This window comes from Chamaea fasciata, unplaced genomic scaffold (genome assembly GCF_029207755.1).
Source record: "Chamaea fasciata isolate MVZ Bird 193981 ecotype frontalis unplaced genomic scaffold, bChaFas1.0.hap1 SCAF_11, whole genome shotgun sequence".
In the NCBI taxonomy this organism is placed as follows: domain Eukaryota; kingdom Metazoa; phylum Chordata; class Aves; order Passeriformes; family Sylviidae; genus Chamaea; species Chamaea fasciata.
The window spans coordinates 6,467,115-6,494,197 of NW_027094096.1; the positions used below are offsets into that span (position 1 = coordinate 6,467,115).

Here is a 27,083-nt window from a genome sequence, read left to right on the forward strand (position 1 = left end):
TCGGAAGGGAAGGAAGAGGTAGGAAGCAAGCTTGGCATTTATGAGCGTGAAACAGAGGGGAAAATATAGTGCTTTCCTTATGGAAAAGATGTCTTGCTATTGTTCCCCTTCAGAAAACCACACTGTGGGGCTGGGGGTGCCCAGGGGTGTGCTCGGGGGCTGGATTTTGCGCTGACCCCATTGACACTTACCGAGGCACATCAGGATGAGTCTCTGGGGATCCCACCAGTGGAGCATCCTCTGTCCCCCAGACCTGAGCTCTGTGTGCCTGCCCCACCCCTCACTCACCTGCCCTCTTGTCTCCCCTCCCTCCAAAAGCTCAGTTATCAGCACCCACCTTCCTGCTCCCCACGTATCTTGGGGGGCTTATTTCCAGCAGCTGGCATCCTTTCCAAATCTCCCTCTCCCCATCTGTTGTTATCAAGCCTCCTCTCTCCTTATTTTGCTTAATTTCTATCTTTTTCCTCTTGGTTGTCTTAGACAAGCCTGTGTCTCTCTACATATGCCCAAGCATTTGCTTTCGAGTGCCTTAGGCTGGTTCCTGCCGTTATCTTCTTCCAGGAGGGAGAGAGCTGCTGTTTCTTGCATTGGGAGAGGGACTCGAGGCAGTTATTGAGGAGTGATGCACTTGTAGAAGTGTCTTCGTGGCCTCCCTGAGCAGAAAATTTGTTGTTGGATCTCTTTCTTTCCCGATCAAAGCGTCAAATCGCGATCAGGTTGGGTTAGTTTGGGTGTGTCTGTGCCTGCAGCCAGACCCCGCCCCCTCCTAGGGAGAAATGACACCTTCTCATGGCACGATCGGCCGGAACCTGCCCTTGGGAGGTCTGAAGTATGGGTTTCAGGCTGGGAATTTCGGGAAATAAGTTCTGCCTCATTTTAGACAGTTCAGAAAGGTTTTTCTGGAAGAGGCTTCAATCCTGCGGGAAGAGTGGTTGGCAAGACGGCATCAGCTGGTGTGAGATGAAGGCTATTCTCGCCCAAATAACTTATTTTTTCCTTGCTGTTGGAAGGATGCCAGCCCATGCTTCACTCCTCTGAGGCGCAGCTTATCCTGCCGCAGGCATCATCGCTGAGCAGGTTTGCCCAGGAGGGTGTGGGGAGCCCGGGACAGCAGCGAGTCCTCCTTGCCTGGATCACACGAGTGCCATCCCAGATGGATGCGCTGCTCAGCACAGGGAAGCTGGTGCATTCTAATTGCTGGCATCTTTACTTGTTACGAGTGTAATTGTGAGTAGACGTTTGTTTTTGTATTGATAATTAGGGACTGGAACAGATGGCGAAGGCTTAGTTTAAAGTAATGTGTCCATTAAAGAAAATCTACTGTATACAGCTGAAGATTCTTCACTCCAAGAGAGCTCAGCTCTCGGTAGCAGAGCTCCTCTCTCCCTAATGAGGTGTTGGGCAGTCACAGCCTGGCCAGCAGAGCCTCCGATCCCAGAGACTTCTCCCAGCGAACGTGCTGAGCTCCCTCCTGACGACAGAGCATCCCTGGGTCCCTGCTGTGCCCACGTGCAGGTGGGCGGGAGTGGAGGGGAATGCTGGAGGAGCGAGCCTGGGGCAGGGGAGGGGGTGGCACAGAGCCTGGCATGATGGGACTGCTGGATCCAGGTGACACCGTTCACTCGATGTGGCCAACGATGCTGTGCTGGATGTCAGAAGCCCAGGGGAAGGATGTTCCCCTGGGGGTTTAATTAATGCCCTGTGCCAATTAACGAGGACTGGTCCTCGCGGAAGGGTGAGGCAGGTGGGAGGGGAGGTGCAAGGTGTCCATGTGGCTTCTCTACTCATTAGGGCTGCTCAGGCACTGGTCTGCGCTAATCCCCTCGTTAGCAGTGTTCCCTGCCTGTCCTCCTTGCCCAGTCCCAAGTAGTGGATAGGTGGGGGGTTGATCCTGTGTCCCCTTGCCTGTAGGGATATTTTGCAGATGTGGGTGCTGGGATCTCTGTCTTGTTCCCCATTTCTCTGCGAGGATTTGGGATTTGTGAACCCTCTCCTGGTGAACGAGAATGCTCAGCAGCCATAGCCCCAAGCAGCCTGGCCATAAATGCCCCACCAAGGTCGCAATGTCACTTTTTCATCCCAGAAAATGAAGTAAAAGCCAAGATTTCCTCCAAGAGGAAATAGCAGAGGTCAATAGGAAGTTGCTGAGCCATGTCCTTCTGATGCCAGTGCCTCTGCAGTAACAGGGTTGGGTGAACTCAGCAGGAATTTGAACTCGAAGGGAGGATTTAACCATCTTATTGTATTTAACAAAGAACTCCCAAATTAACCATTTTGCCCATTTATGGATCTTCTTGTCTATGGCAGTGTTCTTGGGATATAGGACAGGATCTGTGCAGGAGATGGTCTGTAGGGGGTCAGGCTCTCAGCCCTCTTTTTCCTCTGCTTTGCAAATTGCTTTGGAAACAAGTGTTGTTCACAAAAATGGGATCCAGTATCCAGCAAGCCAATAGTTACACTCTTGAGAGTGACATTGATTATTTATTTCAGAGTTGCCCAAGCCTGGGTGCTTGGTGGCGTTCAAGCATCCCAACTCTCAAAGTTTTTTTCTATTTATACATTTTAGCAATCAAAATAATTAGCATTTATTTGCTACAATATTCTCTTATTAATTAATATTCTAAATTCTGTTGGTTAATGACTATCTTGTTTCTCATGATAATTAGTCGACTTGCTCGGTCTTTCTCTTCTTTTGGGTCAGTTGGTCATGATCTGCCCCTACCAGAATTACGTTTTACCCCAGTCAGGGTTGATTTCAGCACAATTGCTGACTTGGCTTTATTAGTTTCTTTTGTGGCTTGGGGGTTTTGCCAAATGTCCTTGTGGCCTCTAAGTTCTGAATTCTGTGTGCCCACATCACACTCATCCTTCTTCCCAACTGCTGTCAACCCTCCCCCCGAGGACTGAGACCACTGAAACACGTGGAGCCCTAGACCTTAACAAGGCAGCTCTACCCAAAAGGAATTTTTCTTTCCAACACCTGGACATCACTTAGAGCTTGTGAGCTGCTGTTTCACGGGTGAAATCTCCTTTCTAGTTGATTAGGCTTGAGAGTTACAAAGATCAAACATTAATGAGAATTCTTTCTTAAGAAAATTTTACATATTCCACATTTTGCATCACAAGCTCTGCATCTATGGTGGCAACTTCTTGAATGTGACCTCCCTGGCCACAGGCCACAGAATCACCTAGGGACTCCAGAAACATCCGAAGTGAAAGCTTCTCTGTGGCTCCTTTCCATTTATTCATTTATTGTTAATTAATTTCTCTGTTTATTCAGTTATTTTGAGGTCTTCTTCAGCATTCCTTCCCAAATGTGGAGCCTTTGGGAAGGAACTCAAGAGGAGGGAAGGGGTGAGACTTTGAGAGGGGCCCTGGTGAGTGTCATCTTGGAGCAGAGCTGGTCCTTGCGTGCTGCTGTCCCACAGGGCAGCTGTGCTTTATCAAACGTTCATTCCTCTGTCAAAGCCCAGGGAAGGAAGCTGTAAGTGTGTGGAACAGGAAGGGAGATGATGGAGTGAAAAGCCTTTCTGAATAAACCTTTGGAAGAAGTGCCTTTCCTGTAATGGAGCCTGTCCTTATTTGTCACAGAGGGTGGATGAGACAGCTTGGGTCCCAGCCTGGCTGTGGTCCCTGTGTCTCCCTGGTCTCTGCTGCCTCAGTTTCCCCTGCATGGCACAAGGACACTCTGGTGGAGAACACCAAGTGTTTTAGGGGCTCTCAGAGCATCCCTCACCATGCAACCCACTGGCAGGGGGCACTGGGAGACGTTTGCGTGGCCTGTCGCTTCCACCTCCACATCATTTTAAGTCTGCACACATCTTCCTGTTCATTTGAAGGGCTGCTGCAAGGATTAATGGCTGTTTAATTAGGGGCTGGGCTGTTTGGAAGGGAAGGAAGGCGTGGAGGTGGAAGGAAGATGAACGGTGGTGAGGGTAGGCTGGAGGTCTGGAACACAAGCCCCCGACCCCATTTTGACAAGGGACAGGACAAGGGGGAATGGCTTCCCACTGCCAGGGGGCAAGGTTAGATGAGATGTTGGGAAGAAAACCTTCCCTGTGAGGGTGATGAGGCCCTGGCACAGCTTCCTGAAGAAGCTGTGGCTGCCCCTTGGTCCCTGGAAGTGTCCAAGGCCAGGCTGGACGGGGCTTGGCAGAACCTGGAATAGTGGAAGGTGTCTCTGCCCATGGCAGTGGGTGGAACTGGATGAGCTTTAAGGTCCTTTCCAACACAAATCATTCCTGGATTCCATGATTCAAGCCTGGAGAGGAATTGCAGCTTGGAGACTTCATTTTTAGCTGCCTTCTGCCAAATGGAAAATGACCAAAACTATAAAGTGACGTGTGACAGCGTGAAGGTCACCACGCTTTTCTGTTTCCCATGTGGAGCAGGAGTGAAACGTCTCCTCTCCAAGGGCACTGTGAGCAGGGGCAGCTTGGCACGGTGCAAAGCAGGGGGGCTGTGGGCTTTCAGCATCCCTGGTAGTGTCACTGCAGCATCCCGGGACGTGTTTGGGGTGCAGAAGCTTTGCCAGCTCCCAGCCCCTTCTCACTCCATGCCTGGGGACTGCCTCGCTCTCCGTGCCCCGGGGCCACGCTCACCCCTGGGTGGGCATTCGGGAACGTTTATCACTCGTGCCAGGGAGGAGAGTTCCTGGTCACGCTTCTCCAGCTTCGCATCCTGGAGCGGCCGGCAAAGGGCGGGGTTGGAAGACTAATCGGAGTCCTGTTTCCCGCTTGTGATTGCTGGAGCAGCCGTGGAGAGATAAAAAGCATCAGCCCGGCAGCAGCACAGATTCCTGGGCTGATTTGTATTTCCTGACCTTTATTTCTCTGGTTGCACCCCTTTCCCTGGCACTGCTGTGAGTACCTGGGACCACGCAGGAAAGGGGGGAAGGGATTGGGGATGCTCAGCTCTGCCAGTTGCCAGCGGCACATCTCCTCCTCCTCCTGTTTGGTCGGGATGCAGGAATTGAGGCAATTAATCTGCATGTCTGCTTGCTGCAAACAAATAAATAAAACCTGGAGGGTTTTCCCCATCTGTTTCTTTGTGGTGTTGCTCTCGCTATTATTCTTGTTGTGTTTGGTTGTTTTGGCTTTGTTTTTTTTTACGTCTGAAAGTAGGGAATGATGTGATTCTGTGAAATACAGCTTTTTTTTTTTTTTTTTTTTTTTTTTTTTTTTTTTTTTTTTTTTTTTTTTTTTTTTGTGTTGGTGATAGTATTTCCTTTCCTGGGCAGGGAAGGGTCAAAGCTGGCAGTGTGAGCTGGATTCAGGCCGTGACTCCTTGCAAAGTGTCTTGTCTCGCACTGTTTGCTCCAGAGCAAAACTGCCTTGAGTCCATTTGGGCAGCTGCTGTTGATTCCTGAGCTCTCCAAGGGTCAGGTGCATGCTCTGGGAAAGCAACTGAGTGTTTTCCCACGTCTCTGTGCTCATAAAGTAATGAAAACTTAGGGAATAACTAGCTTACTTTCCTTTTCTTCTGTTTCCTCAGAAACTTTGATGGATACGCGGACGGCGACGGCCGAGCTGGGCTGGACCGCCAACCCACCTTCAGGGGTAAGTTCCACTGGTCCAGCTGACCCTTGTGTGCTCTAGGGGTGTCCATGCTTTTTACCCCACTATTTATCGGGGTAAAATGCTGGTGGGAAGCCAGAGGAGTCATAGTGGGAGCAGCGGTGCCCCACAGGGCTGGTGTGGGGTGCCAGGGCATCGCTGTCCAGCTGAGCCAGGCTGAGCATCCTTCCCTGAGCCAGTCCTGGGGCCGTGGTGAAGATGGAGCTTGTCTCCATCTCCATGCTCTCTCTTCCCTTCCTGTCCTCCTTCCTCATGTAGAGTTCAGCCCCATCACTGCTCTCCATCCCCCTGCTCGTGCCTTTCCTCTCCCTGTGCCAAAAGGCTTGTAATTAGGAAACATTAGCAGGCTCCAAACAGCTTTCATACCTGGAACATCATCCATAATTGCACTCGGCAGTGCTCTTCCTTGGCTATTAATGTCACTTTTATGAAGTAATGAGGAACCAAACACCCTGAGGCACTTAAAACATCTTTTTTATATAATATGAGCCTTTGAGGAATGGAAGCATAAAATAACCTGACTCACATTCTCCTGGCAGAAAAAGTGAGAGATGGAGCTGCGGGTGGGAGGGGATGTGAGCTGATGGATGGGCACCACGGTGGGACGGGCAGGCTGAGAACAGCAGCAGGGCCCGTCCCTAGGGACTCCAGGATGTGGCACCAGAGGGGAAAGGATGCCAGGCGGCATCTTTGATCAGGTGTCACTGGCTTGGCCAAGTCTTCAAAAGAAATTATTTTGCGCACCATCACCAAAGCTGGGCCACAACTGCAGCAGGCATGAAATCCACTCCAGACATGTCAGAGCCCCTTGATTTGGGGTGTTTTGCTACTGAATAGCTTTGGAAAAATTCTGGACCCGGATAAATTGCTAGAAAAATGCAGGAGGGGCACGTGCAGGTGACGGAGACAGGATATAAACAGCTGCCTGCGGCTGCTGTCACTGAAAGCCTGTGTGAGGCAGGCGGGGAGCTTGTGTTGTAAGGCAAGGTCTCACCCTCTGCAGAGCAGCAGAGTAAAGCCTCTGCTCAGCCCCATCCCTGCATCCCTCTGTGTGCATCCCTCTGTGCCTCCCTGCACCCGTCCAATTCTCGCTCCTCTGAGAATTCCTGGAGAGGCTTCTGCTTTACAGGAGTGTGTATTAAATCTTGCACAAAGTATTTAAAATGCCAAGTCTTTTATCTGAAATCATAGAATCACAGAATGCTTTAGGTTGGAGAAACCCTCTCACACTATCAAGTCCAACCATTAACCCAGCACTGCCATGGCCACCACTGACTCATGCTCCCCAGTGCCACAAAAACTGTATGGACAGCTTTTACATCCCGCCAGAAGTGGGGGCTCCACTGCTGCCCTGGGCAGCTGTCACAGAGCTGGAGAACCCTTTCTGGGAAGGAATTTTCCCTAATATCCAATCTAAACCTTCCCTGGTACATCTTGAGTCCCCTTCCCCTTGTCCTGTCCGTTGTTCCCTGGAGCTGAGCCTGACCTCCCCCAGGCTGTCCCCTCCTGCAGGGAGTTGTGCAGAGCCAGAAGGTTCCCCCTGAGCCTCCTTTTCTCCAGGCTGAGCCCCTTTCCCAGCTCCCTCAGCCCCTCCTGGCGCTCCAACCCCTTCCCCAGCACCGTTCCCTTCCCTAGACATGCTCCAGCCCCTCGATGTCCTTCTTGTTGTGAGGAACCCGGAACTGGACACAGAATTGGAGGTGCCCCAGCAGTGCCAGCACAGGGATGGTCACTGTCCTAGTCCTGCTGGTCACACTATTCCTGACAGGATGAAAGACTCCAGGCAGCTGCTGGGTGTCAGCTCCTGCTCTGAGGCTGTTCTCTTCTCTGTTGGGGCTGGAGGCTCAGGGAGTTGATGAATCTCCTCTCCTGACCCTGGGTTGCCACTGGCATGGGCTCTGTGCCGACTTTGGGTCCCTTTTGGGTCCCTTTGGGTGGTGGCATCTCCCCATGACATGCTGAGCTCCCCGAGGGACTGCTTGCCCCAGCTCACAGACCCCCCCCCAGGTGGGGGCTGTTGATGTTCATGCTGGGGCCTGACGCCAGCCAGGCTGCAGGGGCTGTGGTCTCCCAGGATGGGCTGTGGCAGGATGTGGGCTCTCCTTCTGCTCTTCCTGATGGACATGTTTTAAATCTTGGTGGAGTCAGAGAACAGCATTGACTTAATCCCCAGCTCCCTGTGAATTATTTAGTAGTATCTCGTCAAAATGATGCATTTGTTGCTGTCAGAGCATTTGGGGCAGCAGCTGCTGGCTCTGTGGGTCCTTCCAGCCTCAGAGACCTGCTGCTCCCAGTGCCTGGTACCAGGAGTGCTCAACCCAAGGGATGCACAAGGCAGTGCCAGGATCTGGCATTTCATGTTGCTCCTAAATGCAGGAAACCTTGAAGTGAAGCAGTGTTTGTTGGCGGGTTTTGGCTCTGGGTTTTGAGGCTCTGAGGTTTTTGAGGTTGAGGAGGGGAGGATTCCTGCAGTGAAGACAGCAGAGCCATGGGGCTGGTGTTAATGCTGGAGGAGAGCTTGTTGTCTGGCCTTAATTGGAGGCAGGGCTGGAATGCAAAGCCCAGGTGGGAACAGCAAACAATGGCAACCCCCTTGTTCAGAGAGGATTTTACAGCTCTTGCTCTCAAAAGGTGTCTGGTAATGAAGGGGCACTGAATCCCCACGCCTTGTGCATGGGGGAGAGAGGGGGTTTTGCAGCGCTTTCCTGGCATGAGATGAGAAGGAAGAACACTGGGCTGGATGAGGGGGGCTTTACTGCTGGTTTGGTAACCATGGCTTAACAACAGTGTGCAACCTTGAGTTCTGATCTTGGCTTAAGTGTAGCAGAGCCAGGTAGGTGGGCCTGGGAGTGAATATTCTGCTGCACTTGTTAGCAGTGTGAGGAGGACCCTGCTTTGAAAACAAAACAAAAACCTGTGTTTTGTTGCATCAAGGCCGTGGCTCACAGGAGGGAGGCTTGGGGATGTGATGAGAAATGTGGTTTTTAAATGGAAAAGGGGAAAAATCTGTGACGTTTCAGGGCTGGCTGTGGTGCATCAGCTTGTCAGGAGTCAGTGTGACAGGGCAGGGTGGCATCACCTGTTGTGCCCTGTGTAAACACAGGCGTGAACGCTGCTGCAGATCGCTCCTGGAAATTATCCCTGATACTGAGGGAGCTGCTTAAAGATTGCCATATGAATAATGCTGTTATGAGGAGACTGTAAACATGGATTAGTTAAAATGAATGGATTATGAGGTTGTAAATCTGTCTGTAGGACTCTAATGCCATCATAGACTATTCACAGTTTGCTGCTGTCCCTTAATTGAAATTGTAGCCTGGATTATATTAATGCCCTTCTATAAATCGAATTGCGAATCTATATTCCCTCTCTCCACAGCAGTAATGTTTTATTTAGTTGGTTTTCTTTGCCGGGGGAAATGATCCCGTTGTGTCGGGAGCTTGGGGTCAGGCTTGCTCTCCAGCCCACATACTGGCTCGGGCTTTAATGAAGCTGTAGCCTCATGTGCTGCCTTCCCTCCTGCCTCCGGGTGCCTGGGCCATTTTTCTTCTCATTTTTACATCCTCTCAGGGCAGATAAGGCAGTTGCCCACGTGGAAAAGACATTTTAACATCAATTGGGAGCAATGGGGAGAGGCATGGAGGAGTAAGAGGGTGGGGATTTCTTCTGGTCATGGCCTGGTTGGTGTTCCTGCATGTGCATCACATTGTGTGCCCATAACCACATTCCTCGTCTCCTTTGGAGCTTTGGGATTGTCCTCCCAGCCCTGCCCTGTGCAGGTTGAGTGGCCATTGCTGGGCCCTCTCCCTCCTTCTCACCACTTCTCCCTGCTCCTTTCTGCAGTGGGAAGAAGTCAGCGGCTACGACGAGAACCTCAACACCATCCGTACGTACCAGGTGTGCAACGTCTTCGAGCCCAACCAGAACAACTGGCTCCTCACCACCTTCATCAACAGGCGCGGGGCTCACCGCATCTACACCGAGATGCGCTTCACTGTGCGGGACTGCAGCAGCCTCCCCAACGTCCCTGGCTCCTGCAAGGAGACCTTCAACCTCTACTACTACGAGACAGACTCTGTCATTGCCACCAAGAAGTCCGCCTTCTGGACGGAGGCACCCTACCTCAAAGTGGACACCATCGCTGCTGACGAGAGCTTCTCCCAGGTGGACTTTGGGGGCCGGCTGATGAAGGTGAACACGGAAGTGAGAAGCTTCGGGCCCCTGACCCGCAATGGCTTTTACCTGGCTTTCCAGGACTACGGGGCTTGCATGTCTCTGCTGTCTGTCAGGGTCTTCTTCAAGAAGTGCCCCAGCGTGGTGCAGAACTTCGCCATCTTCCCGGAGACGATGACGGGTGCGGAGAGTACGTCTCTGGTGACGGCGCGCGGCACCTGCATCCCCAACGCCGAGGAGGTGGATGTGCCCATCAAGCTGTACTGCAACGGCGACGGCGAGTGGATGGTGCCCATCGGCCGCTGCACCTGCAAGGCTGGCTACGAGCCCGAGAACAACGTGGCCTGCAAAGGTAGGGCTGCCTTTGGGCAACGAGCCCTTCGTGTTTGTTCTAGGGGAAAAATGGTTGTCCCCAAACAAACTGTTTGGTGCGGTACTTCCCCTGATGTGGTTTTGCTCCAGGGAGCAGGCAGGAATTTGGGGGGCAGTGGTCAGCTTGTGGTTTCTCAGACCTGGTGAGCAATGTGCTGAGGGTGCAGGTGGTGGTGCTGGGGCTGCTGCCACCCTGCTGGAAGTCACCTCTGTGATGTGGTGCCTTCAAAGTTCTGCACTTGCCGGACAGGCTCTGTCATCTGCCTCGTTATTTCCCTGGCAGAGCCGGGCAGCTGCCATCGGGCCCAGCTGCCGTGGGGCATCTCTGATTCTCGGTGTTAATTGGAATTGTTCTGCTGGTTTTTGGGTTCCCGGGCCATGCTGCCAGCATGCCACTGCCTACTGGAGTCCTGCAGTGTGAGGTTATAAATATGGAAACAGTGCTCACTGCTTTTCATCTCCTTTTGCCCTTGTGGTGAATATTTCCCAAATACCATTGGAGTGTTGTTTTTTTTTTCTATTGGCTGCCCTTTCCTTCTCCTCTACCAAATTAAGGTATTGGTTTTGCACACTGTTTGGAAGGAGGAGAGGAGAGGGCTGTCTCCTCACCCTTTTTATCAGTTCCAAATAGCTTCTAGAAGGTCAACACCACCAGGACAAGGAAGGGTTGGGTAGAAGGAGAAGGTCAAAGTGCTTAAGGGCTGGTTTGGTGAGTTGTGATGGGAAGAGGTCCAACTGGGATCTCTTGGTGCAGGGGAGGGGAATGTGTGTACCACCAGGTTTGACTGTGATGCTCCGAGGGGAGTCCCACGAGGTGTTTCTTCACCTGTAACTCTGGATATATGAAAATAGCAAAGCTGGGATTCAGGCTGTGGAGAAGCTTGTTTGATGGTTTGCTCTAAACCTGGGAACTTGTGTAGGTTTTCACCATGCAAAGCCTCACACCTACCTGTCCAAGGTGGGGTTGGTGACACCTTCCTGTGCCAGGGCTCTGAGAGCCAGGAAGCCCCCAGAATCCTCTCTCAAACAGCATGGCCGGGGGATTCCTGTGAGTTTTGTGGTTGAGCCTTAGGGTGGTTTTGTTCCCACCAGGAGATTCCTGTGAGGAGCCTCAGTGGGAGGGAGGGCTGTCTGCAAACCGAGCGTTTCTGGCGAGACGTTCCTCTGCTATTGAACCAACACGCAGAAAGCACACGTGGTTATATGGCAAAATGGCATTTCTCATCATGGGAAAACAAATACTAATTTTAGCTAAACACTGGAATTGGGAAGCAATGTCACTGCCAGAAATGGAGGAAAACAGTGAGAATGTAAAAACGTGGGTTTTTTGGTTGTGTTGGCCTTTCTGCCAGCTGGAGGAAGGTGGGGTCTTGAGTGCTCCTGACCCCTGGGAGGACCATGATGCACCTCAGTGCTTGGGGTAGGGCAGAGGATTGACAACAGCAGGATGAGAAGCATGGGAGCAAACCTGCTGAGCGTGGGTGTTAGACCCATCTCCATAGCTTTTCTTATTTCCTTTTCTTGTGCAAACTCCACAAGGGTTGTGAAGTGTTCATGCCATCAAAGCTACACCAAGCAGACCCCAGGAAACTGGGGATTTGCTGGGTTTTCTGTGCCCTGTTGCCTGTCTCCAGCTGTGCTCCCACTCCTCAGCACTGATCCCCAAGGAGAAACTGCTGAGCTCCTGGGGAGTGTTTTGCCTTTGCATGGGGAACGTGCTTTGTATTCAGACTCCTTGAGGCGAAGATTAGGGAGTTCCAAGGAGAAGAAAAATCTTTTATAGATTGACTGGCACCGTGTATGATCCTAAAAGGCACCAGAGTATGCTGTGGGTGCAGGGCAAGCAGGTGTTAAATGGCACCAGGCTCATCTGTGATGACAGGAGTGTGCTGTTTGATCATTCCATGGCTGCTAGTAAGATGCTGTCTGTGGATGAGAGCTCTGATGGCTGTCCTTTCCAGTCCTGTTGAGTATTTTCCAGTGCCCACATCAGGAGGACAGAGAAAAGGCTGGAATTGCACGAGACCTGTGTGTCTGAAGGCCCTGCTCAGTGCTGCTGAGGAACCCAAATCTGCTATATCCCCCATCCCCTTGAAATTCACTAAAAACCCTCCTAAAAGCTTGATCCAGGGTTAACATCAGGAATTCTGGAAAATTACCTGCATTTGAATAAAAATCTGACCTTGGGTCGGACTCTGACTCTGGGGTAGTTCTTTGGCCATCAAGCTCCTTCTTGGATCCCCATGGACCTTGGAGCTGGCAAGGGAAGACCTGAGCCCACTGCTGCCCTTCATGAAGGTTGGTGAGCAGGAGGTGGCACATTGCAAAGTTTAGAAATAAAAATTCCTTGGTTTTTTTGGGAAGGATTGTATTCCTCTGCCTGGTTTGCCTGGCAGGGGAGCTGCTGGGATTGCACCCTGGCTCCTGGGAAGCACACACTCCTGACATCTGCTCCAAGCCTTCATCAGCCTGAGATGAGACACTTAACAAGCCTGTGGGAATTGTCGCCAAGGAAAAAAAACCAAAAAAAGAAAATCCCTCAGTATTTGAAAGGCTGAAAAAATAGACTTAATTCCTGCGTGGTGGGGAAAAAGATAGGGTTGGATTGTTTAGCTCCCCCAGCTCTGTCTCATCCCTCACTCCCCTGGGAAGGAGGCTGTGCCTATCATGGGGCCATTAGACTGGAGCAGGTTTGTGCTGTCAGTGGAGCTTGGACTGCTTAGGGATTCATTAATCCCGGCTTTTAGCGGCACTTAGGGCCCAAGGGACACACAGGCACAACGTCATCTTCGTCATCTTCGTTGGGGGTACTCAGAGCCCTGAGGAGATTATCCTCGTGTTTTGGGGTCAGAGGGATGGGGGGCTGCTACCACCACTGTGCCAGGATGGGCGTGGGAGAGAGGGGAATTGTCTTTGTGGATCAGCCCCGTGGTTTGTTCCCATCCCAGGCTGGTTTGGCACAGTCTCCCTGGAGCAGCTCTCAGCTGGATGCCAAAGCCCAGTGGACTGCCCAGCCCATCCTCTTGGACACCCTGTGCCCGTGGGGGCGGTGGGTCACTGTGAGATGGAGGCTCTGCCTGAGTCCCAAATGAATAATTCATTTGGTGCGTGAGAGAGCCCACGCTCTCCTCGGGTTGATATTAAATCCATTTGTCTTGCTCTGCCCTGTCCCTCGGCCCTGCTTTACGGCTTCCTTGTGTGGTCAAGGGGCAATGCATCATCGTGCTGGGGAGGAGGTGGGAGGGAAGGTGGCAGCGGGGATCACTGGGAGGCGGGGGAAACCTTGGATGAGCATGCCGGGTGGATTTTGCTTTTTCTCCTCAAGGAAGTTTGTTAAACCCTTTCTCTCCTGGTGTTTGAAACCTGATGATGGCAAAGGAACCCCTCACTAGAATGTTGGCCATTGTATCTCTTGGCTTTCATCCCTTTTGACTGTGAGGACTGGGCACTGTGTTTCTGTCTGCTGGAATCACGCTGGCTTTCTCTCTGACCTTCCCAGTGCCGGGCACTAACTCGGGTGCACAGAGAAGGAAAAAGTCTGGGACTGAACTAGCTTTGTGCTGAATTTCTATGTTGTATTTATAAACCCAGGAAGAAGGGGTGAGAGAGCAGTCCTGCTGCTTCCCGGCCTTGTCTCACTTTCAGTTTTCCCCTCCTGGCAAATTCCTGTGCTGGCGCGTTCGGGAGCCTCCAATCTGCCGCTGCTGGCCTGTCTGCCACAGCAGCTGGAAATCTGACCTGGCAGGGGGGAAAAATCAAAACAAACCCCACCAAACAAGAGCAAAGCTGTGCTGTATTGCCTGCAACGAAAAGGCTGCTCATCAAGCAGCCTTGCTTCCAGGCATCCCTGGCGTTCTACACAGCAGCCGCTCCTCTATCGCGTCTCCAGCCAGGTCCCCCCATCCTTCCTCACCTGCTGACCAACGTGCTGGGCTCTGCCCAGCCTTTGCCAAAGCTCTGTGTGGGTTTATCCTGATCTCCTTCATCCCTTTGATTTCTCAGTCTCCTTTCTGTGTTTGTCCTTCCCTTCTGCCTTTTGTGTGGAGGAATGGATTGGGGAAGGGAGCAGCGGGAGGGGCACGTCCGACCTTGAATGTTGAGGAGTGAGCAGCTCCATGCTGGTTCCCGTGTTATCCTCCCCCCCTGCCGAGCAGCTCTGGTGATAATTATTGATTTCCTCTACTTATCCATCACAGAAGATTGGAAACAATGTGATTTATAAAGTGATTTTTTAAATAATTGCGAACATTTTGCAATTAGGAGTGGAACAATTTGCTATCACTTAAAACAAGGGAATTGTCAGGTTTTCCCAGTGAAGCTGTTGCTTGTGTTGAGAATTGGGAATTTTTGGTCTCTGGCTGTGCCCTTGCCCACCTTTTCCCTGCTCCATCGTCCAGCCTGGTGCCCCTGCACCATTTTGGAGCACCCAGGAGAGGTTTTCTTGGGTGATGAAGGTGATGTTGGTTTTGTTCCATGGGTGAATGGCAGCAAGGGAGGACAGGACCCTGCTCCCCATGCCTTTAGCTGTATCTGTCCCATCCCAGTGTGCCGCAGCTCCATGCCCAGCTGCCTGGATGCCTGGGGCAGGGTGAGCACACCAGGCATTGGCAGAGGCTGCAGAAAAGCCTTTTTTTTTTTTTTTTTGCTTTTAAGGATGGCTTAATTTTTTATTTTTTCTCCAATCTGCTGGTCCGTGCACTTCCCCATGGTTGGAAATCTTTATCTTTCCAGCCTCTGTGCTGACATCTTTCCTCCCCACCAATCCAGCATCTTATTCTAGCTTACCTGGCCTACAAGTGATCTTCTTTTAGAGGATTTTATCCACTAAAACAGGAGGGGAAAAACAAAGAGGTAAAAAGAAAGTGCTTGTCCTGCCCTTCTCTCCTTCCACCTGCCCTTGGATTTGGTTTAGCAGGGCCAGCAGCATCCCAGAGTGGGCCAGATAGAACAAGGCTGGGACAAAAAATAAATATTTGGGCTTAAAAACCATCAGCACTTCCTCATCAAGCTCTTTCCTGGGGATCAGGTTTAGGTCAACCAGTTTGTTCCCAAACCTTTCCAAACCTGTGGACAAACAGCTGTTGCACACTGGGGTCTCTGCCTGGCAGCTGGGTAGAAAAGAGCGTCTGCAACTGATGCTCATGATGATTTGACTGTTTTTCCAGGGAAAATGTTTCCCTGTGGATTGGAATTGGGATTTCAAGCTTTCCTCCTGCTCAGCATCCCACGGCTGGGCAGTGTCAGCACGCTGGGGCTGTGGATCTCCTCCCTGTGCATTGCTGTGCCCCTTCTCCCTGGGGCTTGGACACCTGTGACACACTACCCACTAACCATCCCAAAAGCTGCTTTAGACCCGTATCAGGGCAGCCTGAACGGGCAGCAAAGATGCCCAGGGGGTGTTTTAATTCAGGCTTAGCTGAGCCACAAACCTCTGCTCAAAATGGGCCTTTTTCTCCTTTGGTTTTTTTTTTATTTTTTTTTTTTCCCTTCTTTTTGTTCTTCTGTTTTGGCACAATATCAAGTTTCCTGCCCCTCTCCCATCCTGCATGAGCCCAAGCCGCTCTGCCTGCCCGGGCTGTGCTGGGAAGTGGCAGCTCTGCCAGCTCCTGCCGAATCCTGGCAGCGGTGCCGGCGGGAGGGAGGGAGGGAGGGAGGGATGCTCCCCTTTGTTGGAGGGGCTTTGCCTTTGCCTCGAAGCGATCTCCCGGCTTCCACCACTGGGTGGAACAGGCAGCCCAGTTTTACCACGGCCACACTGTGCAGGAGAAACAGTGGAATCACAAAAAAAAAAAAAAAAAAAAAAAAAAAAGAGAGAGAGAGAGAAAAAGAAAAGAAGTGTGATTTTTCCTTAATTATGCCTTAGTGAAGGCATCCATTAACCTCCATAATAATTTTGCAAGGAAAATGACCAGGAAAACCTTGTTAACTTTCTTTTCTAATGAGTGTGATGGGTTTTAATGAAACTCTTAATTAGACATTATTAGCCCAAATGTGCCTCTGATGGATTCAGGCCCTTTTCCTTCCCCCACCACAGGGATGGGGAAGGGTCCATGAGTCCTGGCTGCTGTCAGGGAGGAGGCTTGGGCACCACAGCCACCACTCCCTGTCCCCAAATCATCCCTGTGATCCAGGCTCCTCTGAGGGAGAAAAAAGGGAGAAACACAGAAAATACCCCAGGCAAGGTATGAGTAGGGGCCAAGGGAGCATTGCAGGGTTGGGGTTCCCAACGTGGACCGTGGCAGCAGTGAACTCAGAGGGGTTAGAGAATGGCTCACAAGCTTCCTTGTATGGCTTTATTTTACTGCTTATCAGTTTTTTTCCTCCTTAAATTGTTCCTTGGGCTGCTTATGTATTTCCCTTCCCTACCATGAGAACTTCTGAGTGTTAATAGCACTGATTCCAGCCTTAAAACAGGAAAAAAAAAATACTCCTTTGATTTTCCCACTCACCCAAGGGTCTTTCCTTGCGACTGTTTGCAAATGGAGGCATAAAACTGCTTCCAAACCTATGTTCTCTTAATGATCCATTCAGGAAACCTTCTGTGGTAGCTGAAGAGCCTGGGGAAGTTAGTTTTTTGCAGGAATTTTGGGGTGCAGAGCTCCATGTGTATTCCTCAGCATCCCTGCAGCAGTGGGCTGTGAAACCCACCCATCTTTCCCAACTTTGTCCTCTCCCCCAGCCCAGGAGACCTGGCTCTCACCCTGCTGCCAGCTCGTCGTTGGCCTTTGCTGTCCGGCAGGAGCAGGGATTGTTCTCCCGGACAATGGGAGAGCCGCAAGGAAGCGCCGGATCCGGCCCATGTCCGGCCCCTGCATTGTTTCACCCTTGTTTGCAAACAGCCAGCACCTGGCAAACTCAGTGACTCAGCCGGGGACTTATAAAGCCTTTCTAGAACTTTTTCCTTTGTGTTTTTTTGTTGGGTTCTTTTTTTTACAGTCACGAGAGATCTCCCTTGGGAATGGCTCTTCTTGCTGCGGTTTGCTTGCCAAGGGGTGGGAATCTCACCCATGTTTGGGGCTGTGCTGCACCCTACAGCCCATGGAACGCTCCAGGCGCCAGCGTGTCTCCCAGTAGGATAACTGTAATAATTTAAAACATAAAAAAGAATTTTTTACCCTGGCTGGGGAAGGATCTGGAGCACCAGGAATGGCTGAGGGAGCTGTGGGGGCTCAGCCTGGAGAAAAGGAGGCTCAGGGGGAACCTTGTGGCTCTGCACAACTCCCTGACAGGAGGGGACAGCCAGATGGGGTCATGCTCTGATCCCAGGGAACAGGGACAGGACATGGGGAAACGGCCTCAAGAGGTTTAGATTGGGAATTAGGGAACATTTCTTCACCAGAAGGGCTGCCAAGCCCTGAAACAAGCTGCCCAGGGAAGTGACAGAATAACCATCCCTGGAAGTGTTTGAAAGCTGTGTAGATGTGGCCCCTGGGGACATGGTTTAGTGGTGGCCTTGGCAGTGCTGGGTTAATGTTTGGAGTCAATGACCTTGGAGGGCTTTTCCAACTAATGATTCTGTGATTCCATAATAATAATAATAAAATGGATTTTCCCCCCTCAAGCCATGAGATAGCTCATCACCGCTCCCCTGTGCAAGGCATCATTTGGAATCTCAGCTGGGCTGCAGTTGGGCTTTGTGGGTCTCCTGAAACCCCTTCTTGGAGAAACATGGGGGAAACTGCCCTTCACGGATGATGTTGTAGTGAGAGACGCAGACTGGTGAAAAATCCATGGACCAGGTGGAACGAGTTGCCCCGCTTTCCCCTGGCTGTCTAAGGAGGTTTGTGTGGTTGGATGTGCCAGCTGGGGCACAGCTGAGGAAGGATGGAGCCCGCCAGGATGAGGGAAGAGCAATCAGTGCAGATACCGCGGTTTTAATTTGCTCGCCTCTCCGCGCCCCGCCACGCGCTCGGATGGTGACAAATGGAGCGGTGCCGGGGGTGTCAGCCCCGAGTGTGTCACAAGTGGTCATTTGTCACGCCTGGTGCCTCGGATCGCAGAGGATGCGCGCAGAGAGGAGCGGGGTGATTAAATCAAAGCGTTGCTGGCGCTCTCAAACAGCCCTGTGGAGGAGCCATGGGAAAACCCATCCATCTTCAGCCGGTGCAGCACTCGCGGCCAAGGAGCCTCCGTGCCTTGGCTATGGGAGCATCAAACCAGAGTTGTGGGCATGCCAGATTGAGTTCTGCACCCACCCCACGGGGGAATTGCTGTTCTCCCATCCTAGGCTCCAGCAGTGACCATGAAAATTTCGTTAATGGCATGGAGGGAACTGCATCACTTAGTTTTTGTGTTCAGCCCAGGACTCACCTGCTTGTGTTACTACATTTATTGTATGAAATGGATTTGAGGCAGGAGAGCTGTGGGCTGGGCTAGGAGCTGGTCACCTTGGTGCTCTCAGTGTGGCTGCATCCTGCCTCAGCATGGCTGGGCTCCCAGCAGCAGCACCCCTGTGAGCAGGGAGCAGTTCCTGGAATAACGCTGTCCTTGTCTTGTCTCATCCCTTCCCTCCCTGGAGCCTCTCTGGGATGATCCTCTGGTGGGTGCAGGCAGAGCTCTGCCATCCCCTTGCTGTTCTGGGGGAGAGTTGTGGAGCGTGGGGCACAGAACTGTGTGCCAAGCTGGAGGTGGAGAGCTCCAGCCTCAGGCCTGGTCTCTGGACTTCTGGACCTAAAACATATGTGTAAAAGCAAGGGCATCCTGGAAAATTATATACAGGGGGAATTATGAATTGAATTTCCATCCTGGCTCAAGCAGCTTTGCCCGGTCTGCAGCCCAGAGAGGAAATTGCCCTTGAGGAGAGACATGATATTGACTTCCACTTTGATTTTTTATTTTGTACTTTATTATAATACATATTTCATCCAGGCTCAACAGATCTGCCCTGGCCCTGGATAGGGGGTTGGTGCACACGGGCATGTGCCCCCTCCATGGTGCAGAGGGACCGGGTCACCCTCCTCACAAGCAGGGATTACTTTGATGTTTATTGGTTTTGCACTGATGCAAAACAGAGAGTTTGAAACGGTTCTGGGCACGGCAGAAAGGTTCTCTGGCTGTCTGGGTGTTTCCAGGGACTGTCATTCTCTGGCTTAACCCAAATCTCCTGGTTCTGCCATGGGCATCTGTTTCAGCACACCAGGCAAGCAAGGGTGGCAGTGCTGGAGGAGGGTGACAGGAGAGACCTGGGATTATCACAGATCTCCTGCTCCACATCGGATCTGCTCCTGAGCTCTTAATCATGTGTTATTATTGAAGACAACTTATTCTTAGAGAGCCCAAGGTGCAAATTATGTTTCACAGCTAAGAAAAGCTTCCAGAGCTGCCTACATACAGTAAATCCCTGCAATCTCAGGTGGCTTTGGCTTATGTGTAGCAGATGTTGAGGATGGAGGAGATCACTCCTTTGTGCCTGCTTGTTGCTATCACCAACATAGACACAGGTGGAAATTCAGGCAGGGCCTGTCTGGGCCCAGAGGTGGGGTCAGTGAGTGTTCTTCCACCCTGCAGCTCTGGGCATCTGTCCTGTTCCCAGTGGTGGCACCAAACTGGACAGTGCCTGAGTGTTCACACTGCTTGCACGAGGTCCTTTCCTGTCCAGGAGCTCTAGAGCAGGTTGCCTGCCCTCCCCACTGTGGCATAGGGGTGAGCCAGTGTGGGAATCATGGAAGCATGGGATGGTTTGGCTGGAAGGGCTTTTCAAAGGCATCACCCTTGTTGGTGCTGTGTGTCCTCTCTCCTCTCTGCAGCTGGGTAAGAAGGCGCCTTTCCTCCCAGGAATAGTAATTGTGGCTTGTTCTGCTATAAATATTCATTGGGAAGCTCTCTTAATTGTTTTTCTAATTAATTCCATGCCTGGTACTCCTGGGGTGCCTGAGGAATGTGCCTTGGTTGGGACGTTCTCCCGTGGTAAATCCGTCCTCCCATGGCAGATCTATTCCTGGGCATAGTCCTTAGGCAGTCAGCCAAACCACAGCCTCCCAAGGCTCACCTCCACCAGGATGGCAGTGTCCTGCTCCATGCTGGGACATCTCAGCACCCCAGTGTGACCCAAGGCACGATGTCCTGCAGTGCTGTGGCAGGGACACAGGGAAGCTGTGTGTCCCTGTGTCCCTGCCCGTGCTGGCAGTGCCAGCCTGGCCCTGTGGCTGAAACTCTCCCCTGCGTCATCCTGGGGTGACTCTTCCTTCACGGTGTCAGCACTAACAAGGAACCACTTCAGACATAATTAATGAGCACTTGATGTTCTCTAGATCGAGGGGACACTGCATGGCATGAGCTGGAGAAGGAGGAAGAGGTGCTTAATTAGTTCCTGTTAGGGATGAGAGATGTTTGCATCCCAGCCAGGAGGGGACTGTGCTTTGGGAAGCCCAGTGGGGATACCACCTCAATTTCCCAGTGAGAAGAGGGGCTGGAATTATGGAGTGCCATTGGTGGTTCCCCAAATCCCTAGTTGTAAAGGAAAGATGTATCTTTTTCAGGGGGCTTCTAACCACAGCCCCTGCCAGCAGCTCTGTACCTGGGGGAAGAACTTCTCCTGGAGATCCTCCAGGAATTTTCGTGCCTGTTCACTTCTCTGTTGATGAGGTGGCTTGACAGCTCACACAGGCATTGAGGGGTGGACACGATGTGCTGGGTTAGGTGGCACATGGAAGTATCGGCTCTTCGAGTCTGTGTCTGCTCTGGAGTTTCACATTGCTGCAGTTCATGAGGGAAAAAATATTTCTCCATGGAGCCTGGTGCCTGGAGTGGGGGTAGAGCATCTCTGGGGGTTGTGTTTTTGGGACATAAGTCCTGGCCTGAATCTCAGTCCCCCATGTTTTTTACTCCAAACTCGTTGTGAGGTTCATTGCGGATGACAAATGGTGGTGAGGCTCTGGCCTTGGACACTTCCAGGGATGGGGCAGCCACAGCTTCTCTGGGCAGCCTGTGCCAGGGCCTTCCCACTCAACAATTTCTCTCCAGTGTCCAATCTAACCTTGCCCTCTGTCCATGTAAAGCCCTTCCCCCTTGTCCTGCCACTCCAGGCCCTTGGAGCTCCTTTAGGCACTGGAAGCTCCTGCTTGCAGGGATGGCAGCCCTGACAGAGGGAAGAGCCTGTGCCAGGCTGCAGCTGCTAAATCTGTTTTTAAAGAAGAATATGAGGAGGTTAAATAGCATCAAATCCTGGATGACAACTTCATCCTCCTTTCATTTGTTGACTCAGAATAATGAGCTGGGGCAGTGAGGATGGTGAGGAGCAGCCTGTGCCTGGTACTGCCATGGCCACGTGTCTGCTGCTCGCTCTGCTGTGAACCTCCCTGTGTATGTGTATGAATTGTCTGGAGTTTAATTAATTTATTCAGTTTGATCACTCAAAGTGGCTGGTTTATGGCCAGGAAGTGGAGCTGTGGTGAGGGAGCTGTGGCATGGGATTGGGCAGTGAGCCTGGAGCCAAGTGGAAACTAAAACAGGACAAAACCTGAGTGTGAGAACAGGGATTTGGAAAAGTGACCATGACAAGTGTTGGTTTTTTTTCCCCCTCTGGCTGTTTTGGAGAGTGGAGTGAGTTCCCTGCTCCGTGGCAAGCTGGCAGCCCCACGGCACCGTCTGCCCAGGGCGTGCCTGCTCTTCTCTTTGCATCCATCTGGGACAGATTTTCTCTTCAGACCTTCAAAATCACCCCAGCCATGAAAAACAGAGAGAGTGAAGCCCAGAGCGGTGATTAAATGGGTGAGCATGGACCTGTTGGGAAGCTGCAGGCAGTGAGCAGCCAGGCACATGGGAGCCTGAACCAGCTGCTTCCATGCCCTGCTCGAGGCTTTAACTTCTTGTTTAGGGCCATGATGTCACCTAAACAGTTGGTGTTGAACCTCCTTTGCATCCGAGATCTTTCATTTTTGCAAGCAAGCCTTTCTGGAGGAAAACTGCTTCTGGGTGAGCATCGACTGCATTTTGCTTCTAGTGAAGCACGTGGGGCTTACTGAGGTGAGCATTTAAGTCTGTGAGCACCTCGCTCCATCAACCAGGTATTTGTTCCTCTGGGGAGAGGGGTGGGTTTTTTGGGAGAGGCGAACAGGGATGCATCCAATCCTGTTGCCTCTGATATGCCTTGCACAGCTCCCTACCCCGCAAGCACCTTTGAAATCCTGCCCTGCTCCAATTCATTTCTCATCCATGAGAAGAAAAGCAGGAAAAAAAAAAAAAGCTGAGAAAGGTAAAACCACATTGAATTTCACTTCCCTCCATGAATAAACCATGGCAGGCCGGCTCTGACTTTAATTTACATGTGTCCCAAGGCGGATCTAAGCCTATCCCTCCCGAGGTGGAGGGCTGGTTTAATTAAGCGGCTGCGTCACGCGGAGCCGGGGCCGCATTCCTCCGTGCAGCGAGAGAGACGGAGCCCGTGCCCGCAGGATGCCAGCCCTGTTGCTGGGAAGCTCATGTTTATCTCATGAGTTTATCTCATGACTTTCTGCCTATACGGTGCTGAAAGAAGGGAACACAGTGGGGCGGGTGCTGTTTGTAATCCGGATGGCCCCGAGGCAGGAGTATCTCTGGGTGATCCAAAATTTGTTCGTTCGGCTACAAAATGGTGAAGTTTGTGCCAAAATTAGGTTTTGGGACGAGGATCTGGAGACAAGGCTCTGCTGGGATGTCCTGTCCCCGTGTGCTGTGGTTTCTGGCATGGCTTGGGGTCCTGTGCTGAGCTCTCTCCTTGGGAGCAGGAGGATACTTCAGGGCTGGAATGCTCGGACTTGCCTGTTCCTCCACCCAGCTTGCGCTCTTCTCCCTACACTGAGGCCCGGGTGCTGAGACTTGGTGGCTGATGGGGTGTTTAAGGGCTGAATCTCCTTTCTTGGCATGGTCAGGAAGGTGGCATGCAGGTACCCTCCCAACTCTCCTGGCTTGGCATTGCTCCTGGTGTGGAAAGCCCTCTGGATTAATTTGTGGATGCCTGGTGGAGGGCAGCGTGGCAGAGCACCCCCTGGCACTGCTGGCTGCCTGCTGGGCTCCCCATGGCCGTGCCAGGCTGAGTTGTTCCTGGAGAAACAACTTGGCTTAATATAAAAGGAAATCTGATCATTAAAAAGTAGGTATGGGGGCAAAATGCTCACAAAGCAACCTGCCAGCCCCCTCCCCAGCAGAGAGGCAGGAGGGAAGGGATGACAGGAGAGCGCCGGGTAGGGATGCAATTAAACCTCCGGCACCACGCGCCTGCTCCCTGCTTGGATATGTGCAGGGAGGATAACGAGGGAGATGAAAGCAGGGTGGGAAAGCAGCACCCTCGTCACCCTTTGAAGGTGGGAGATGACAGCCCCTGCCTGTGGGTGACAGCCTGTCCAATTCTGCTGGTTTTCCCCCCAGCCTGCCGCCTGCGTCGTCATCATCGTATCAAAGACGTTGAAGCCCAAATGCACGGACTGGGTGGCAGCCCCGGGGTCTGTGTGTGTCCCCAGGGAACAGGCTGTCAGCAGTGCCCTGGAGGGCGAGCAGGAGCCCTGGGAAGCTGTGCCAAGTGCCTGCCCCTGTAGTCACAGCATCCTCTCAATGACACTTTTCCGTAGCACACAATTTTGTGTGGGTGTTTATTTGCCTGGATGGTGTCTCTCAGCTGAAGGTGTCTGGGAGGGTGTCCTAGCTGGCATCACGGCCGCCCAGGGTGACAGCGGGATGGCAAGGAGAGCATTTTGAAACACCCATCTCTGGGGCTGACCAGTTTGGAGGCTGAAAAACTGTTGGGGTTTTTTTTTCTTATTTTATTTTTTAATGTATTTAAAGATAGATTCTGTGTCAATGGTGTCTACAAAATGCACAAGGGGTTTCTAGCAAGCTTCCTTTTTTGGGGGCGGTTCATAAAAAAAATTATGAGCCTCGTGCACAAGGTGTTGAGTTGAGGAGCCAGTATTTTTTTCTTAAAGATAAATTATTGTTTGCAGAAAGGGGGTCCTTGAATCTCTTTCTGGCAGGCTGCAAATGCAGTGAGCCACAGTTTGACCTGTGCTGTCCTCAAACCCTGCTGCCCATCTCCCAGGGGTGCTTCCACATGTCTTTTTGGAGCAAGGCTGGATCATCCAGGCTCTTTAGTGCCTCTGCACCTGACAGTGCTCTCCACACCTGCAGCTAGCTTGAGGGCATAATCTCTTGCAGCACTGCTGCTTCTAACACAGCTTTTCATCACCTGCTGTGCCAGAGTGCCACAGGTGTGCTTAAAGACACTGGGATTGCCCTGGAAAGCATGAATTTGGGAATACCTGGAAAATGGGGTTAGCTCTGCCACAGCAGGGACAGAGGGGCATGGGATGGATGAGGCACTGCTGACTTGGTTTGCTGGGTGCTGGTGAGGTTTGGGGCAGGTCAGGGCTCTCTGAATCACTGTGGGATCTGTAATTCCTTGGAGAGGCCCCTATTTTAAAATCCAAGAAGGAAAAATGCCACTCTGCATCCCCAGGGAGCTTTAGAGCAAGTTAATGTAGAGGCAGTGTCTCCTTTCTTTCTTCCTTTCTTCTTTTTTTTTTTTTTTTCTTTCTCTTTTGACTTAAGCTTCCCTGAGAGAGTAATTAAAAAGTGCAAGTTCCAGGTGCTAACTGAGAGGATTTAGTTTGAGAGTGAAACGCTTGGATGCCCCCGTGCTTGAATATCCCCACACTTGCACCCTTTCCACAGAGGCTGTGACCGTGGCTTGCCTCGGGCTGGAGCAGGGATGGATGAGCTGAGAGATCCTACTGATCTCTGGCTCCTTCTAGGACTCCTGGCACCTGGAATACAATAATGCAGGAGAGTGTTAAGCAGCAGAAAGCCCTCACAGTGCTGCTGTGTGCTAGAGTGCTTTCAGAATCCATCCTGCTGCTGGGCACTGCCGAGTCTCCCCCGGGAATGGACACGGCCCCGAGGCTGCCAGAGCTCCAGGAGCATTTGGACAATGCTCTCAGGGATGCACAGGGTGGGACTGTTGGGGTGTCTGTGCGGGGCCAGGAGCTGGACCGATGATTCTTGGGGGTCCCTTCCAGCTCAGCAGATTTTGTGGTTCTGTGATTCTGTGGTTTTGGCATTCTCAGATTCTGTGGTTCTGGGAGCTGCAGAGGGAGGCTTTGTGGTGCCTTCGCTGGATGTTTGCTTTGTGTGAGACGTGTGGCACATCTCTCCTCTGAGCATTTGAGGGGGGCTAGGAGAGGTTCAGCTCTGGCTGGGAGTCCCCAGTTGTATCCAGCCCTGTGGCCACATCCTTACAATCACCCCTTGGACGTGATGGCAACTTGCAGCTATTTTTCCCCCAAACTTCCACTGATGACATCTCGCTGCAAGAAGCCTGAGTTTCACCAGCCCCTCAGTGATGTTCTCTCCCACCCCCAGACATGTCAGCCCTGGAAGAGGGGTCCTGCTGGCAAACTGACACCTGGCATGTGCAGCATTCCTGGTGTGGAGGCAGGATGATGGATCCGTGGGCAGCTTTGGATTGTGGGGGGGTTAAGCGCTGAGCATCCTCCCCGAGCAGCACGGAGGAGCTCTGTGCCTCAGCATTTACAAACACACCCCTGGTGCCTAAATGTGAGGAAATGGATAGTTAAGCACATCATTAATCTTATCCAGCCCCCATAATCAACAATCAATTAATTCTCCTCCGGGCTGATGCGGGTTGTGCTGTAGCCTGGGCACTGGCAGAAAGAGCCCCTTCCCACAGGGAAAGCTGAGGCAGAGCCTCATCCTGCCCTTGTCTGACACACTATAATGGATGCAGGCCTTGCCAGCTCTGGGAAGCTCTTGGAGCAGCCCTTAAATTAGGGCAAATGTTGCACTGGCCATTAGTGGGGTGATTTATTGCTCCCTGCTGGGCTGGAGTCCTCCATCTGAGCCTCGCACTTGGACTGTAGGTTTGCCATGTGAAGGATTATGGATCCCACCATGGCATTGCAGGGCCCTGGGGGTTTGTGCTGTGTTTTCAGTATGAGGTTCATGGTTCAGTTCCCCCCTAGAAAGAGGGGACACATGGGCAGCAGCCAGAGGGGAGTGCTGCACCCACGGCATATTTGGGAGGGAGGAGAAGGCATCCACCTCCCCAAAACTGTAAGAGGCTTTAGGCAAGCACAGTGTAATTACAGGAGAGAAAAGCTAATTGGTAATAATAGCAATTAAGAGCCATGTGCCTGCAGATTACAGGAATTTGTGGATAAGCAAAGTGATAACGGAAACCTGTGGACACTGGGGTGCAGGGTGCCATGTTCAGGTGTTTTGACAAAGTATCGCTTGGATTTATTGTAATTAAACATTAACAAACCTCTTCAACCAACCCACCAACATGCCCTCAAGCTTCAAACTGAGGCTTGTTCACAGCACTGTAATCCTCTCGTCATCCTCCTTCCCTCCTCCATCCTCTTCCATTAAAACGCAGCTGGCTGTTCCCTGGTACCACTGCCCTCCCCTTCCTGCTCCTCCAGAGAATCCGGCATGTTTCAGGTGTGTTCTGACACATCCTCCAGCTCCAGAGCCCACAGTTCCCTCTTTGCATGTCTCATGGGTGCTCACCCTTCCTGTGGGAGCACAGGGCTGCTGGGACATGGTGGGAAGGCGATGGTGGGGAGGGAGAGGTGAGGACCTGGAGATACACTCGAAGCCTTGGTGTTCATTTGTGGGTTTGTCTCCAGCCTTGTGTGTCTGTGTAACTCTGTGCCTCCTCGTGCTGTTACGGGAATAGGGCTGTGTGTGTGTATGAGGGAAGGGTCTGCATCCCTCTGCCTTCTGCTGTGGAGCATCCTGAACATCCCCCTCAAACCCTCTGCGCTGCATGGTGACCCCGTGTGTCTCACTGCCCACCACATGAGGTGGTGGGTTATGGCCTTGAGTGCTTCCTTAAAATGCCGCGTGCGTGGGATGTGGAGGGCTTGGCAGTCCTCCCATGATGGGGAAGAGGAAGGGCAGTGGGAAATGGTGGCCTGTCAGGGCCACTGGAAAGACACAGTTCATTGCAGCCAGTGGTGTGCCTCAGGC

General features: G+C 51.9%; 1 protein-coding gene across 1 annotated transcript in view; it reads left to right on the forward strand.

The window, feature by feature from the left end:
- EPHB1 (EPH receptor B1) overlaps window positions 1-27,083 on the forward strand; it is a 76,965-nt gene that overhangs the window by 19,653 nt on the left and 30,229 nt on the right. The window contains exons 2-3 of the mRNA XM_066194169.1: window positions 5,494-5,558; window positions 9,420-10,101. Of these exons, the coding sequence (XP_066050266.1) occupies window positions 5,494-5,558; window positions 9,420-10,101 (747 nt within the window). The remainder of the gene's footprint in view (window positions 1-5,493; window positions 5,559-9,419; window positions 10,102-27,083) is intronic.